This window comes from Fonsecaea nubica (genome assembly GCF_001646965.1).
Source record: "Fonsecaea nubica strain CBS 269.64 chromosome Unknown Scaff38, whole genome shotgun sequence".
Taxonomy (NCBI): Eukaryota; Fungi; Ascomycota; class Eurotiomycetes; order Chaetothyriales; family Herpotrichiellaceae; genus Fonsecaea; species Fonsecaea nubica.
In genome coordinates, this window is record NW_019173711.1 from 282,649 (window position 1) to 297,659 (window position 15,011).

Genomic DNA, 15,011 nt, shown 5'->3' on the forward strand with positions numbered 1-15,011 from the left:
TATATTCCTCGCCATGCTGTAGACTATTGATGGCCATGAGATGGTGAAACATCAGAGCCTGAATATTTCTTGTAAATGTTTGAGAATAGCGACGCCAGCCTCTCGATGCTTTCTACTTACTCATCGATGTCCTAACAGGGGTCGGACGATTGGCGAAGTCTCCCTACCATTTATATACATATATTTTCCTTGGGTATTCTGGAATCTGTAATGTCAGCTCTATAGCGAGCGACAACGGACTTCTCAAGCTACGTAGATCGCCTAGCGAAAGTGTCGAACATGGGCATGAGGCAGGAGAGCTTACTTTTCAACCCAGATTCGAGTTCGGACGATAGGCTGTGGGATGGAAACAAGGCGGGACTATAAAGACGTACACCAAGGTAGAGCCTCGTCCCTAACTGGGACTTTCTTGCCCAAAACCCAAGTAATAAACCGAGAAACGGTGATGTTACTTTTATTAGTAGCATATGTATGGGGGACCTCTATTTCTAGCTGCACTTTATCGAACGAGATACATGCGTTCATGGCCAACCTGTTTATCCAGTTCCCTCATCGTCTCAATGTTCCAGTCTTGGTGAACATGCCCAGGGGGTAGATTGGTATTCTTAAACGGCTTCCCTTCATGTAGCTGCGCCATCACTGCATCGTAGTTCTGGGCACCGTATGCCTCTGCGTCTGCTCCATAGAGCCAATCCGGCTGCGGAAGTCGAAGGAAATCAGGGTTCGTCTTGACGTGCTCCCAATCTGTTTGATGCCATCGATGACGCAGCTCCCAACCCATGCGTTGCGTCAAGCTTGTCCTCTCAAAGCTGGAGTGGGAAAGTTAGTTTGCGCCAAAGGTGTTTGAATGGTATAAGGCTTGAAGCTTACCGAAGCCTTTCAAAGGCTTTCAATGCGGCCGGTAAATCCACTTTTCGCGTCTTTTCAACAACAGCAGCCAGGGTGGCCCCATCCTCGATGGCTTGTGCTGCCCCTGAGCCTGAGGTTGGAAGATGCGGATGTGCAGCATCCCCAACTAGCACCACTCTGCCCTGGTCCGACACCCATTTCATTACCGGATCTCTCCAGAGTAATTTATAGTCGCAAATGACTTCCTCTGGGATTTTGGAAATCGCGGCAGTCAGAACAGGGTCCCAGCCTTCAATTATTGCCAACATATCCTTCGTCGTACCGGGATAATTCCATGACTCTTCCACTGTATAAGTATCCTTGTGGGTGATGAAAGCTGACATGTAGCGCACTTTAGAGTTGATGACCAAAATGCAGTGGGTGTCTGGACCTATCCAAACCATTGTTCGATCTTTGCCCGAGCTCGCGAGCTCATGGGTCAAAGGGTCATTGAGAAGGTTATCTAGCGAGAACCAGGAGCGGTAAACGGCAAACCCGGAACGCTTTGGCTTGTCGGGATCTCCTGTGACATACTCTCTGGTCCTGCTGTAGACGCCGTCTGCGCCGATAACGGCATCTGCCGTAATTAGTTCGTCGTTGACATAGACCCCGGCTCTGTTTCCGTCCTCCCAGTGCTTCGTGATCTTTGCGCCAAACGTGAACTTGACTCCGCGTCGGATTGCTTCTTCGTACATCATCTTCTGCGTGCGACCACGGTTGGTCCATACGTTCTGATGGCCGTTATGATCTTGCCTCCATGGCTGTTCCAGAAGAGTAACACCTTTGTCATCCTTGATCGTAATGTGAGAAGGATTGGAGGATGTGGCAAGAATATCCTCGATCACCGGGCCCCATTTCTCCAGAACAACAGTGGCGTTCGCGGTAAGCATGATCACATCGCCTGGGATATTGTCAGTTCCTGCTAGATGTGGCTGTTGGTAGTACCGACCTAATTTAGACAATGACTCTTCTCTTTCGATTACATGGACCTCGCATCCTTTCCGTCTCAATTCAATGGCACAGGTCAGGCCTGCATAACCTGCGCCAATGACGATGAACTCGATTGGGTTGTCTCGTACCATGTTGGCGGGTTTTCAAAGCTTTGCTGCGTGTTAGTCCGGACAAGGGGGTAGGCCTTTTCTTTTCGAGGGGGCCCTGAAGTGTCCAGGGCTTTAATATGTGCAAACGAAACCCCAGAGAGAGTCAGCTGGCGAGAGGTCGACACAGTCAAGAATCGGCGTCGGACCATGTCACCTCTTGGGTCCAACCTGTTCCCCGACGCTTTTTCCTTGGCTGCCGGTCCAAGCGATTTCCGGTGGCTACGAGATAGGGTCAGAGGTGAAAGGTGTAAAATCCCGACCTTCAGGGTGTGCTGACATGCCGGATTCCGGGATCCCGAGATTCCATATTACACCCCTTCAACACCGCTACGCGAGAAGCTATTTGTAAAGCTAAGCGGCGACGGCAGGGTTCGACCACCAACAAAGTTCGAGTTTCCTGGAGAGGCGGCAAAGTGTGAATGGTGTCCCCCCTTTGCAGTACCCTCGCATTGAGTATAGATATTAGGTCTATATCTTGATACAGCTAATGTAATTGCCAAAAAGGAAAGGCTTCAAATTTTCTTGCCCCACAGGTGTCCACAACAACCGTCCCTACATCACTACAATCATTTCAAACAATGAGAGTACGAAAATGGTGACAGAAAGCGTTGGAACACAAATCTAGCCAGCTCTATTAAGTCTAGATGAGTTATATTATTCCATCAGACCATCTAGGTGTATTTGTTCAAGAACTCCAGCACCATTAGATAGCCTCGCTCGTACTCCTTGCGCACCTCGTCATCTTCGAGATTTGATCGTGCAGCCATGAATCCATGAATCTGAGTGGGGAATGTCTCGACCTTGTGGGGTACAGTGAGATTGGCCTCGAATGCTTTGACATCTTCGGCAGGTTCGTCTTTTGAAGCCAGAAGTGCCATAGGAACCGTCACATTCTTTGCATCGCTCGGATCCAACATGGCCGGATGACACTGTACAGCTGTCTTGAACTGTTTGCTGTCGCCAGATACGGCCAGAGCTGCGATCTTGCCTCCCCAACAATGGCCCAGAATCGCCCAGGATTCAAAATTTCCGAAGGCTGCTGTCTCATTCGCCTTTGAGACTATTCCCGGAATTTTCTCCAGGGTCTTCTGTGGAACGGCTTGGGTTTGGAAGAAGTTTCCGAGTTTTCGCTGGTGCTCCTCTGTCAGTGGAGGGTACCATGAAATATCAGCCGGATTGCCTTCGAAGAAATCTGGCATGAAGACGCGATATTTTCGCTTCTCATCAGAGCTCCCAATGATATCAGCTCCTTGGATAGTCTGGTCGAAGAATCCGAAGACATCTAGTGGCGGTGCTGCTTAGCAAACTTCCATTTCAGGAGACTCGACGGTCCAAGCCTTACCGTATATGACCAAGACGGCGTGTTTTGCATCCATTGGACCAGCAACATCTGGGAGGAGAAGAACTTTGATTAATGCGTGCAACTTGGTTCAACTCTATGGACCGGAGGGATCTGTCTTACATGTCTTCAATCCATTCAAAGTCACATATTCTCCTTTCGGTTTATACCCCTGAGAGATGATAGGAGGGATTCTAGCACAGTCAGTATCAGATTTACGCTATTTGATTATATCAGGGTCATGGTAGACTCACGAGCAACATGCTTTACCTGGAGCCGCCATGGTGTTGAGATTAATTTTGGGCTAGGTGAAAGCACAGTCAGGCTGTTTGTGCGAAAAGATTCTTTCTACCTCGTCGTCGACAATTTGTTGCCAGCAAGATCTAGACCTTAAAAACCAACCTGGTCAAGATGGTCATTGACCTGGAAAAGTCATCCCGAGCCCCCGGATTCGGAGTAAAGAACCAGATTATTCCAACCGGCATTACGAGTCCGCTATAGCCCGCTATAGCCCGCTAGCGTATTTCACTTATCGTCGTTCGAGGCGACGATGATGTGGACGGATTCCGGTCAAACCTCGTTAATCCCGTCAGTAGCTTACCGATCAAGAACAAGGTAAGCCCGGAAAGAGTGGACGAGTGATGCCGTTGATAGAGAATCTTCAAGTTCACGTACAAGGCGATATCGGAACCACGATGTATGAAGTCTCGCTCCCGCTACATAGTGGGCAACAACGAGATATAAATTGAGCTTATCAACCCCGTGCTGAACGCGAGCCGTGCACACCAAGAAGGAAATTATGGCCACTGGCACAATGGCTGAGACTTCTGTGGACAATAATAAACTCTCATCTCTGTTTCCTGTCCCTACCAAACTAAACTGCCAATCAAATGGCTATCGACGGTATGAGTCGTATCCCAATGGACGCGGTTCAATTCCATCAATTCAAGCAGCAACGCTTCGAGGACTGATGTTACAAGCTCATGCCGATGATTCCAAAATATTAGCACTTCCATGTAGCTACGATGCCTTGAGCTCCAAGCTTGTCGAAAATGCAGGCTTTCCAGCCGTGTTTCTTTCTGGGTTTCCGGTGTCGTCGTCTCTTGGCCTGCCTGATACGGGATACATAGCATTCCAGGAGATGGCTTCACGCATCCAGGAGACAGTCAGGCAGGTTAAAGTGCCAATCATTGCAGACGCCGACACTGGTTACGGAAGTCCGATGAACGTGAGGCGGACGGTTCAAGGGTGAGTATACCGTCCGCGGGCCATCTTGAACGGGCTAGGGCAGTATCATAACCGTTTATCTTGGACAGATTTGCCCTTGCGGGTGCTGCAGGAATTATGATCGAAGATCAGAAATGGCCTAAGCGTAAGTAATTTTAGTGTCTTTGGCGTTGATTGCCCTCACTTACTTTTTTTGCTTCACTAGGATGTGGACACACGAAGGGCAAGGCTGTAGTCGCACGTGACGAAGCCTTTGCTCGAATTCAAGCGGCCGTGGATGCACGCGATGAAGGCCTCGATATTTGGATCCTGGCACGCACGGACAGTCTCATTCATGGCTATGACGAGGCTCTAGCTCGTATTAAGAAATTCATCGAGATTGGTGTGGATTGTGTGTTTGTTGAGGCGATGCCCGATCAGGAAACCATGCAACGTCTTCGCCGTGACATCAACTTTCCTTGCCTCGCCAACATCATCGAAGGTGGCAAGACCGAGAACATCTCAGCAAAAGACCTGGCTTCCTTGGGGTACTCTGCGGTGTGCTACCCTCTCACTTTGGTGGCAGCAAAGTTGAAAAGCATCTGCGAAGCACTCGAGAATCTAAAGTCGTCTCTGACAGTTGGGAAACCACCAGAGATTCTCAGTTTCCAAGACGTTTGCCGTGGTGTCGGATTTGACGAATACTACAAATTGGAGGAACGCTATCCATATGGTGGTGCAACGAATGGAAGTGTCATAAATGGAAGCCACAGTTAGACTTGCAGGCGGTGGTGAAATTCATTCTGTTATAGACCAGTTTCTTTTTGAGATTCTGTTGGCTTGCAAAATTGCTGACCATGACCCCTGTGTGTCGGCTATGTCTCCATTTCATGCTTCCTTCCAAGGAGCTACTCCCTAGGCCTTTCGATGAGTTTTTTGCGTAAATCGACTATGGTCGGAAAATGTCGCCAGCCCTGAGGTTTCCAAGGCGTGTATGTGGTGTTGTTCCGCATAATTTCCACACTCCATCAATTTTGGTATAGTGATGGATCATGATGAGAAGACCCTCGGTCTCCATTTCTACTTCTTTCTTCTCCATATTGGTCCAGCGCTTGTAAACGACATAGATTTGATGATGCCCGTCTGCCTTGTCATCCGAGTGTTTCTCGAACTTTGAACCTCCCACTATATGAATACAGTCTAACAAGCCCCCCAGGTTATCGGGTCTGACTGTCATCTTCATGAAATCGGCTCTGGGAATCTTGTCGAACTTGGTGCCGAATTGTTCTGTGTAGTCGAGCTGAAACAACATGCCCTCAGCATTGTGCGGCTTTCATATGAGGATGTCTCACTTACAGTCATGTGAGGCGCGACAATGGCCTCCAATCTGTCCCATTGCTAGGACGCTAACTTAGCACATAGAGACTGTAAGGGGGAATGCTTTTCGTAACTCTTACTTTTGCATCGTAGCTATCTGCCCATTCATAGGTGATTTCTGACAATGCCTGCCATTCTTTACCCATGGTCGTAAGTCCATCAGCTTTCGAAACTGGAAGCTTTTGAATAATCGTACCTTCAAAGCTGACCTTTCTGGACGCCATCTTCTTTGAAAGGTATAGTTATACACGACAAACCTTTTGTGTATCCTTAAAATGGAGTTTGATATTGATTCGTTCTGGACGCTCAGGTCTGGTCTCGGGCTCGAGTCGAGGGAGTAAAGGAGTGGCCTGATCACCATGAATCAAAGCTCCTATATACCCGCGTTCAAATCCATACCTTCCCAAAAGAGCACGGGTCTGTGAATATTCCCGGAATAGAACGGGGTATTAGTGGAGGGCGTCCGAGGCAGATCGTGGTCATCGGCATTACGGGGACAAGACCCCCGTCCGGTGCTATCGGGAATTCAGTAGTTCGCTGATCCATCAATGTTTAGGTCTAGACGCAAAAGAGACACTGGCTCAGGCATATTCCTAAAAGGCTACTGCCAGTCGCAAGGCTTTGCATCGGTCTAAAAAGCGAGCAATCCCTGACGACCGGTTCGAGGTGTAACGCCTATGTCTTGTCAAAAATTGGAACGCATCTCTTTGATAATAAACCCCCATATACACCATCAACATGGCAACATCTTATCGATTACGACTTTCTCCTTGCCACTCTGGCTTTGTTCACACTCAAAACGAACTTTCACTTAAGAGTGCAGAGACTACGGAAACCCTGCTGATGCAAAATCATGAGCAGCATCACATTTATTTTGACAACGCGGGTCTTCACAGTAAGTCAAGTCTTTGCCAGATTGTCCTCACACAACTTCACCCTGGTTGGCAGTCTTACAACGGCTGGCCTCAACCTGAAATACGGGGGCTTGTGTGCAGATATCAGTCAAAAGTGTGGGAAGCTGTGGACTTCGTCTAACCAATAAACTCTTCTAGATCATATCGTCCACCATCTGCTTTGCATTTATTCCCTCGGGGCGTCAGCATCGCAACTCGAGAAGGCATATAGGAACAATACGGAGTATCAGATCCCTCCATATCCGGCCGATCCAGCAACCATTGAAACATTAAGCGATCAAAAAGAGTTCGCAAAATATCTCGGTAACTGCGAACACTATCGAGATTATGTGGTATTCTTCAAGAAAGAGATCTCGAAGCGCGGAGTCGAAGCGGTTGTGAACGAATATGTCTTTCGAGGAGACGCAAGAGCGGATGACATGCTGGCTAGGATGTTTTCAGGTAAAATTTCCCTGGCGTCATTCTCCTAAGGTCCTGTATTCACGCATATCAAGGGTTTTTACATCCTATCATACATCTCGGCTACGGTCTCGAGTTTAACCAGCCTATGATCGTCGCCGAGGCATTGGCACAAGCAGCAATACACGAGGACTGGCCCGGGCCTTTTCTCTGGGGCGCTGAGGCAGAAGCCAAAAACCTATCCAAACCCGCCGGAGGCACACTGGTCGAGATCCTAGATGAAATTAGGGCAAATACCAAACTGGCGAACTCGGTTGAATGGCCTGATCCTCCCAATAAAGTGACGGATGGCCTATATAAACGAGCCGCGGATGAAATGATCAGAGTTGCCGCCCGGTGGCAAGTGGCGCCAGAAGAGCTGGAGCAGAAGACCGCTGAGATGATCAATGCTGGATGTATGTACCCCCTTTGGCTCTGCCGATGCATTCTTTGTCTCCCGTATCCCTAACTTAACGCCTCTCTTGTCGCAGTATACATGACTGCCCTTGCGCAGCGGGCCGACAAGGCTGTCAAGTTCGATTTCTTCTTTATGCACTGCGCCAACACATCGTACTTTTTCTCGGTATTTAACCAAATGCCGTGGATTTCGACGCAAGCCAAAGCTAGGATTGTCGAGTGTATGGGCCGTTTGCACTTGCTCATGTATGCCTCTGCTAAAGGACCCAAACTTCGCCCTCAAGACCTCAATGACTATAGGCCCGAAAAGCCAGGTGGGTGGGAGTCGATATTCGCCCGAGCAGCAGCATATGAAGACGACGGCCACACTTCAAAACTCATACGTGCCATCAAGAATGGTGAAATTACCACCGCCGGGTTTGAGGAAGCCCCAGGGATCAAACTGAAAACTGGCGACTTCCTGAAAATTGCGCATATGGTTATGGACTCGGTTGAAGCAATGGACCGCCCAGACTTCAAGATGCCAAATGCTGGCACGACCGGCTACGAGTATGCTGCGGAGCTTGATCCCTTTGTCCAGCGAGTGGTTGTAAGATGGCTGAGATGGGCTGGCTTTCCCGAAGCTTGGGAGGCTGTGGCCGAGCGAAACCCTCGGAATTTTGCGCCCATCGGCAACGGCAACGGACTGAGCAACGGGCTGAGCAATGGAATGAGTAATGATGTTAGGAAATAACATCGGTGGCTTTGGCGTCTTTGTTCCAGGCTATTTGCAATTCCCGGGTCAAAGGTAAAAAAAAGACCCGGGATTTCGGGATCCCGAATGTCCACCAGTACCATTGAACGTGGCGTAATCGTTTTTCTTCGCTCCCTCAATACTTCCCAATCAGAACAATTGAAGGCCCCAGCGGGGGCTCGGTTAAGAGCTGGAATTTTCCAACCTACTCGTACGACTACGAGGCCTCAGGGATTTGAGTAAATTTCGCTAGTATAAAAGCCCCAGACTGGGGTATGACCAGGGTAAAAGCAGTGTAAAAATTCATGTGTTAGAGCTAAGAGTGGGACCTAGCCTACGAAATCTACGAGAATGCCTGGTGGGTGCCTGGCACCTCGTGCGCCATCGAACGACGAACGGGGATAGACTAGTTTACAGTACCGAAGTGTGGAGAAAGCCTTAAGAAGCGTAAATCCCCCGGGGTAGCGTTGACTTGCTGCCGACGTAGCTCGGGGTGCCACCTGGGCAGAGCTCGCTCATCTGTTCAAGCTGAAGAAACAATTCGGGGGATGGTCGACGAATACCCGCTTTCTGATTGGGATGCCGAATTGGACATCATCGAGAGCTTTTTATAGTGCCTCAATAGTATGAACGTCCTTCCTGTGAAGCATGTAATTCTTGTTCTCCAAGCAAGCGGTGAAAACCTGCAAGCTCTTCATTCCCGCTTTAGCCGTCGAGTAACTGATTCCAACCCTCTCCAGAATGGCAGGTCCCTCGGATGGCTGGCAGATAGCAGCAGTGGTACTAGTTGTCGTGCTGCTCGCTGGGTCAAGGCTCATGGGGATTGGGAGGCGCCCTAAGGATTTTCCACCAGGTCATCGAATTCAACCCATGGTGCCAAACACCTTGGTCTGACTTTGAAACAGGACCACCTACCTTGCCAATTATCGGGAATCTACATCAGATGACCGCTCGACCTTACCAAGTGTTCGATAAATTGGCAAAGGAATGTAAGTCGGGACTCTGTCATCCGATTCGCCGCCCATGTTCACGCCGTCTCCAGATGGACCTATATTCTCTCTCAAACTCGGAACTCAGACTATGGTCGTCTTGAATACCGAAGAGACGATTCGGGACCTGTTCGAGAAGAGAAGTGCGAATTATTCGTCCAAACCCGGCAACTTTGTCGCAGAGTTTGGCAACAACTGGAATCTACTTTTCAGACCGTAAGTCTAGTTGTGAAGTTCTCGAAATGAATGGAGGTCACACAAGGCTAAAATATGTGAAGAAATGACGACCTGTGGAGGAGATTCCGAAAAATGTATCATTTACGACTGAATGTCACTGCTGCAAACAGATACATTCCCTATCAAGTAGGCCTTTTTCTTCTTTGTTTTTTTCTTTTGGTTTTATGCCATGAATGGGAAGCTGGTGGTTTTGACTGATATTTAACCTAGGAATTCGAAAGCCTTCAACTCCTAAACGAAATGATGGACGGTCCGCACCAATTCTGGGATCACGTTAAGAGGTACACCACTAGCATCGGTTCCACGGTGACATATGGCCATAGAACCCCCCTCTTGAATACTCCAACGGTGAAGACGCTCTTCGAAGTAAGCACTTACATATGGTATCTACTTTGTATATATAATTTGAGAACATCGTTGTTGACAACTCAAATTCTTGTTAGTGGCTTGATCGCTTTTCTATCCTTCAGGAAAGAAGTCAGCTCGCAGACTGGTACCCTATACTGAAGCCACTTTTTCTGCGACTGCCGTCCTGGGTGAGTGGTTTCCTGAAGGAAGCAAGTGAGCTTAGAGACATGGAACGGGGACTGTGGACGAGGCTCATCAAGCAAGCGATTGCCCTTATTGATGAAGGAAAGATGCATCCTAGTCAGTTTATCCCAGACTTTTTGGAGTTTAAAAATCTCTGACAAGAGAATACTTCTAGGTTTTAGCCGCGACATGCTCCTGACCCTGGGAGCAGAATCTGAGAAGATTGACAAGGCGGATGCTCTGAGTGAAGAAGAAATAGCTTTTGCGGCTGGACATGCTTGGACTGCAGCTGCGTAAGCTCTATCTTCATAGAGATCACGAGTGATATATTCAAAACTGACTTCGACATCAGAGACACTACATACAGCACCCTGATGGGTTTTATCAAGGTAATTGATATATTCAGACCCGGATGATGGAGCAACTAAAATGCTATTCAGGCCATGATATTATTTCCAGAAGTCCAGAGGGCGGCTCAAGAAGAAATTGACCGAGTTGTTGGGAGTCATCGACTGCCCTGCTGGGACGATTCGCCAAACATGCCATACACTATGGCTGTAGTGAGAGAATCAGTAAGATGTACGTTTGATCATGTTACCGCCTTCTTTGGCAATAGGAAGCTCACCGACTCTAGGGATGCCAACAACTATAGGAGGTGGAGTACCTCACGCAACGACACACGAAGATTTCTACATGGGATATCGGATCCCCGCTGGAGCTGCCATCGTGAACAATGTTCGTGTCCGAATGCGTAGCGTGTCTGTCGGAGCTTATCGCTGACTTCTATCAACCTGACAGGCATGGACCATCAATAACGATCGTACCAACCCTAGACAATTTGATCCTATCCGGCATCTGCCTGGAAAATATCCCACAGTTGGGGAACCAAAGGGCTCAGATCTGTCTGACAGACCGTTCACAACATTTGGAGCCGGCCGACGCATGTGTCCAGGCATCCACGTTGCCGAACGAAGTATGTTCACTGCCATGTCCCGATTTCTCTGGGCGTTTGAGATGTCACGCCCCCGAGACGAGAACGGGAACATGCCCCCCTTGGATCCTGATGCGTTGACACCAGGGTTCCTGGTCATGCCAATTAAATACGAGTGAGTCTCACCTTTTGTGCTCCTACCTCGCACTGGGAATTCCATTCTCATGCTCTTGGTGACCCTAAAGACCGATTTCAGACGCGACTCCTGCTGACTTTTGCAGCGCTGTGTTCAAGGTGCGTAGTAAGGGCCGGGGTGCAATCATCAGGAGGGAATGGGCAGATGCATCTAAGATGCTTGACGAGAATGGAGATTACACTGAAGCGTTCTTCGAACAATCTTTTGCCACATAGTGAATAAAATAGTCAATAACAGCGCGGGATTGTACGAGTATTCCTGGGCGAAGTTTCGTTGGCAAAGCTCTCACAAGATCCGACTCTAGCCGTGGGTGACCTCTTGCACCTCCATAGGCCCCAGTAGACTAAAAGGGATTCACCGGGTCCATGCACGGTCCCACCATCTTCTCTTCCGAGAGCGGAGTCACTGGGCCGAGGTCACTCACCCTTTTGGATGGCATGGGGACCCCGCGTCCAGGGATGCTTGTTGCCAACAATTGAAGGACCTCTCATTGCTCCCCAGGCCCGCCCTGCGGCCTCCGAGCTAACTGCGCTCAACACTTATCAGTTTGCCGTTGTTTTCATGGTTTGAAGATCTGAACTGTTTACTAGTAGTTTGTCGACGCGAAACGCTCGGGATGGCCTGTGAAGTGTGCCAGGTAAAGAAGGTCAAATGTTCGGGCACCTCCTTTTTACTCGAAAACACAACTGGAATGACTGACTGTTACTACCTTTGGTTCCAGGTGATTCCTCGAAGCCAACATGTAGATACTGCATGGTGAGAAAGCTTCCTCGATGCAAGATAGTTACTAAGTATTTAACGACTGACTCCGCCGCAGGAACATCGTCTACAATGCACTTATAGGCAAAGAGCCAAACGGAAAACAAGATCTAATGATAGAGATGGTGAGCTTCTTGTTGCCTACTTTGCTACTTTTCTTTCCTTTGCCAGGAGTCTCCGGTTAGCATGGCATAGGCTGGTAGTGGCCGAGGAACGTCTGAGGAACTGAGGCGAGTAAACCAGATATCGACGCACGACTTCTACGTATGGAGGGCTTGATCCAGAGTCTCCACGAACGAGAAAGCAGCAGATGGACTTCTTTCGACGTGTCCAACCACCCTAGATATTCCTCCTCACCGAGAGGTCCCTCTCAGCCCGTTGCGGACGAGCATTTCAGTATCGTGCCTTCGGAAACAATCGATGGCCCATCTGAGATCATCCAACCCTCGACTCCTGGTCGCGGAGTCCCAAATGTCGCGTCCGGTAGTGACACGGCTGAGCGCCAGAACCCTTCGCATCTGGGTGTTGGCAAGATGGACATGGTGGACAAAATTCTGTGGTCTTCGAGCACTGCAAGCAATTTCCACGACGAGAGCTTTGGCCTTATGATCGGAGAGCATGGACAGGAGTATGCGGGACCGTCTTGCGGCATGTCTCTCCTATCCGATACCGATCTGCAATGGATCCCGCAGAACGCAGACGATAGTGTCCGTCCTGACAAGCTGCGAGAGATGGTGAATAATACTTTATCGAAACTCAAATTGCCGACACGAGGTTCCTACGACGGACCTTGGACCAGACCTAGTCGTCTGCAATCTAATCTTCCCTCTATCAGCGTCGCCAAAAAGTACTTCGAGGTGTACTTTGCTAGGCAGTGGTTATGGCCGATCATCCGGGAATCGCGCTTTCGAGAAGGCTGTGAGAAGTTTTGGAACGACCCGTCCAGCTGCGACAACACGTGGTACGCCTTGTACAATGTGATTCTCGCCCTTGGCTGTCGAGCGTGCCTCTCCTTGGGCACGCCCAAATCTTTCCAAGACTCGGAGAAGGAAGCGTGGAGCTACTTCGACAACACGGTCTCGGTACAGTCGGACCTGATGTATCAGAAGACCTCTCTGCAGGCTGTGCAGACTTTTGCCCTGATGACTGTCTTCGCGCAGGGCGTCGGTGGCCCTCAGCCTGAATACATATACTGCGCAATCGCCGTGCGCTTGGCTACCGGACTCGGGTTGCACAAATACTCGCCCAAATCCTTAAATCTGTCCGACGTTGAAGTCGAGGACCGTAACCGGCTCTTCTGGAGTTTATACTGTCTTGACAAGACGATCGCTTTCCGGACCGGTCGGCCGTCATTGCTCGATGACAGTGATATCGCATGCCCCTTTCCCCGTCACCTTTTCCGCCACTTTGGACCCGAAGGTGAGGGTGAAGAAGCCTCCGAAGATCGATTCGACTTCTTCCTCAGCGTGACCCGATATTCGCGAATCTGCTCCCGCATCATCAAGAACTTGTATTCGACTACCTCGCTCATGCAGACTGCTGAGTCTAGATCTCGAACTGTGGCTGAGCTGTACGACGAGCTCAAGCAGTGGCGCACCACCACTGCCCGCGCGGGACAAGACGTGTTCAGCAGCTGGACGTCCTTGCGCGAGACCAAGCTGACTTCAACGACGGTTCTCTTCTACCAGAAAATCATGCTTGAATACTTTTACCACGACTGTGTCCTGTCGCTCTCGAAGGCCTGCCGCCTTCAGGACGCGCTGCACAGCTCCAGCAAAACAAGCATAGGGAGGGGCTCGCAGCAAACGTCGCACAATCCTCTGGATCAACTGGCCACCGACTCGCTCGAGTCCGCCCGATCGATGTGTCTGATGACCCAACAGATTGATATCGAAAGCTACACACCCAACTGGTTGGTCATCTACTATCCGCTCACCGCCATCATAACCCTATTCTCGCACGTCGTCACGAACCCGCTATCACCCGCGGCGACAGCCGACATCGCCCTGATTCAGTGCGTGATGGGCCTGTTTGGGCGAATCGAGTACGTTTCCTCGGGCACCATCCTCCTGACGCAGAGTGGAGAGTTTGCCAAAATCGCCTCATCCGTCGTTGACAAGGCCAAGAACCACGGCGTCGTCTGCGAAAACCCCAGCCCGTCCCAGTCAACGGAGGCGACGACGCACCAACAGATGGGCGCCGGAGAGGATCTGCACGAGGTCTCTGGGCCAGAGGGCTGCAACCAAAGCGCCACGCTCTACCCACCGTTCCTGCAGACACAGGCAGGGAACGCTCTCGCAGATACGTTTGACTTTACTCCCTCGATGAACGACCAGTATGAAACACTAAATTGGTTAGACTGGAACTTCCTTCAGGACGATGTAATTACAGCTCGATAACGGTAGTAATTTATGCACATGTATAGTAGATAGGTAAATAGGTAGGCTTCAGTAAATTAGAATTACAATATACTATATGGATAGTTATACAAAAACGTATCTAAGAGGACCTATCCGAGAGGACACGGGAACGTCGTACAGTAGCTGGAGGGTAGCGTTAGGGTCCCCTTTCCTCCTCTTAATTTACTTTTTACTAGATTTAGACCTTAATATCCTACTAATATACCCTCTAGAACCTTCTAGAATCTTAAAAGTAAAGTAGGGCGGCGGTAGGAATAGAAAAGAGTTACTCTTTACCCTATCTCTTATTATAAGTCGCTTCACACGTGAGGTGTTACTAGCAAACCCTATAAGGTTTACTTAGTAATATAGTAGTGGGATGGAGTAGCTAAGACGAAACTAAGAGTATAGTATACGAGCTATACGTAAAGCGTATAACTAAGAGGAACTCAATTATTTATGAACGAAGTTAACTACGAAAGAGAACTATAGAAAGTATAGTAGCTATATAGTAAAGAGATTCGTAGTGCTCTATTAAACTATATTACTATATTTAA

At 49.2% G+C, this 15,011-nt stretch overlaps 6 protein-coding genes across 6 annotated transcripts; 3 read left to right on the plus strand and 3 right to left on the minus strand.

Annotated features, from left to right (window-relative positions):
• Positions 1–499: 499 nt before the first annotated feature.
• AYO20_06223 (hypothetical protein) lies at positions 500–1,970 on the minus strand (the record flags this gene model as incomplete). Its single annotated transcript, XM_022644514.1, has 2 exons — positions 500–809; positions 871–1,970. The coding sequence occupies 2 exons, from the start codon at positions 1,968–1,970 to the stop codon at positions 500–502; spliced, it is 1,410 nt and encodes a 469-aa protein (XP_022499605.1).
• Positions 1,971–2,659: 689 nt separating this feature from the next.
• Positions 2,660–3,610, minus strand: AYO20_06224 (hypothetical protein; the record flags this gene model as incomplete). The annotated part of the gene is made up of 4 exons (XM_022644515.1): positions 2,660–3,270; positions 3,331–3,393; positions 3,451–3,521; positions 3,582–3,610. The coding sequence occupies 4 exons, from the start codon at positions 3,608–3,610 to the stop codon at positions 2,660–2,662; spliced, it is 774 nt and encodes a 257-aa protein (XP_022499606.1).
• Positions 3,611–4,141: 531 nt separating this feature from the next.
• Positions 4,142–5,310, plus strand: AYO20_06225 (hypothetical protein; the record flags this gene model as incomplete). Its single annotated transcript, XM_022644516.1, has 3 exons — positions 4,142–4,575; positions 4,644–4,699; positions 4,760–5,310. The coding sequence occupies 3 exons, from the start codon at positions 4,142–4,144 to the stop codon at positions 5,308–5,310; spliced, it is 1,041 nt and encodes a 346-aa protein (XP_022499607.1).
• Positions 5,311–5,482: 172 nt separating this feature from the next.
• AYO20_06226 (hypothetical protein) lies at positions 5,483–6,134 on the minus strand (the record flags this gene model as incomplete). The annotated part of the gene is made up of 3 exons (XM_022644517.1): positions 5,483–5,833; positions 5,890–5,931; positions 5,991–6,134. The coding sequence occupies 3 exons, from the start codon at positions 6,132–6,134 to the stop codon at positions 5,483–5,485; spliced, it is 537 nt and encodes a 178-aa protein (XP_022499608.1).
• Positions 6,135–6,648: 514 nt separating this feature from the next.
• On the plus strand, positions 6,649–11,511 carry AYO20_06227 (hypothetical protein; the record flags this gene model as incomplete). The annotated part of the gene is made up of 15 exons (XM_022644518.1): positions 6,649–6,805; positions 6,963–7,265; positions 7,319–7,678; positions 7,754–8,392; positions 9,318–9,401; positions 9,455–9,617; positions 9,680–9,764; positions 9,849–10,004; positions 10,082–10,286; positions 10,345–10,462; positions 10,522–10,558; positions 10,610–10,748; positions 10,804–10,904; positions 10,968–11,275; positions 11,382–11,511. 15 exons carry the CDS (start codon positions 6,649–6,651, stop codon positions 11,509–11,511), a joined length of 2,985 nt encoding a protein of 994 aa, XP_022499609.1.
• Positions 11,512–12,321: 810 nt separating this feature from the next.
• AYO20_06228 (hypothetical protein) lies at positions 12,322–14,454 on the plus strand (the record flags this gene model as incomplete). The annotated part of the gene is made up of 1 exon (XM_022644519.1): positions 12,322–14,454. One exon carries the CDS (start codon positions 12,322–12,324, stop codon positions 14,452–14,454), a length of 2,133 nt encoding a protein of 710 aa, XP_022499610.1.
• Between the last annotated feature and the right edge of the window lie 557 nt (positions 14,455–15,011).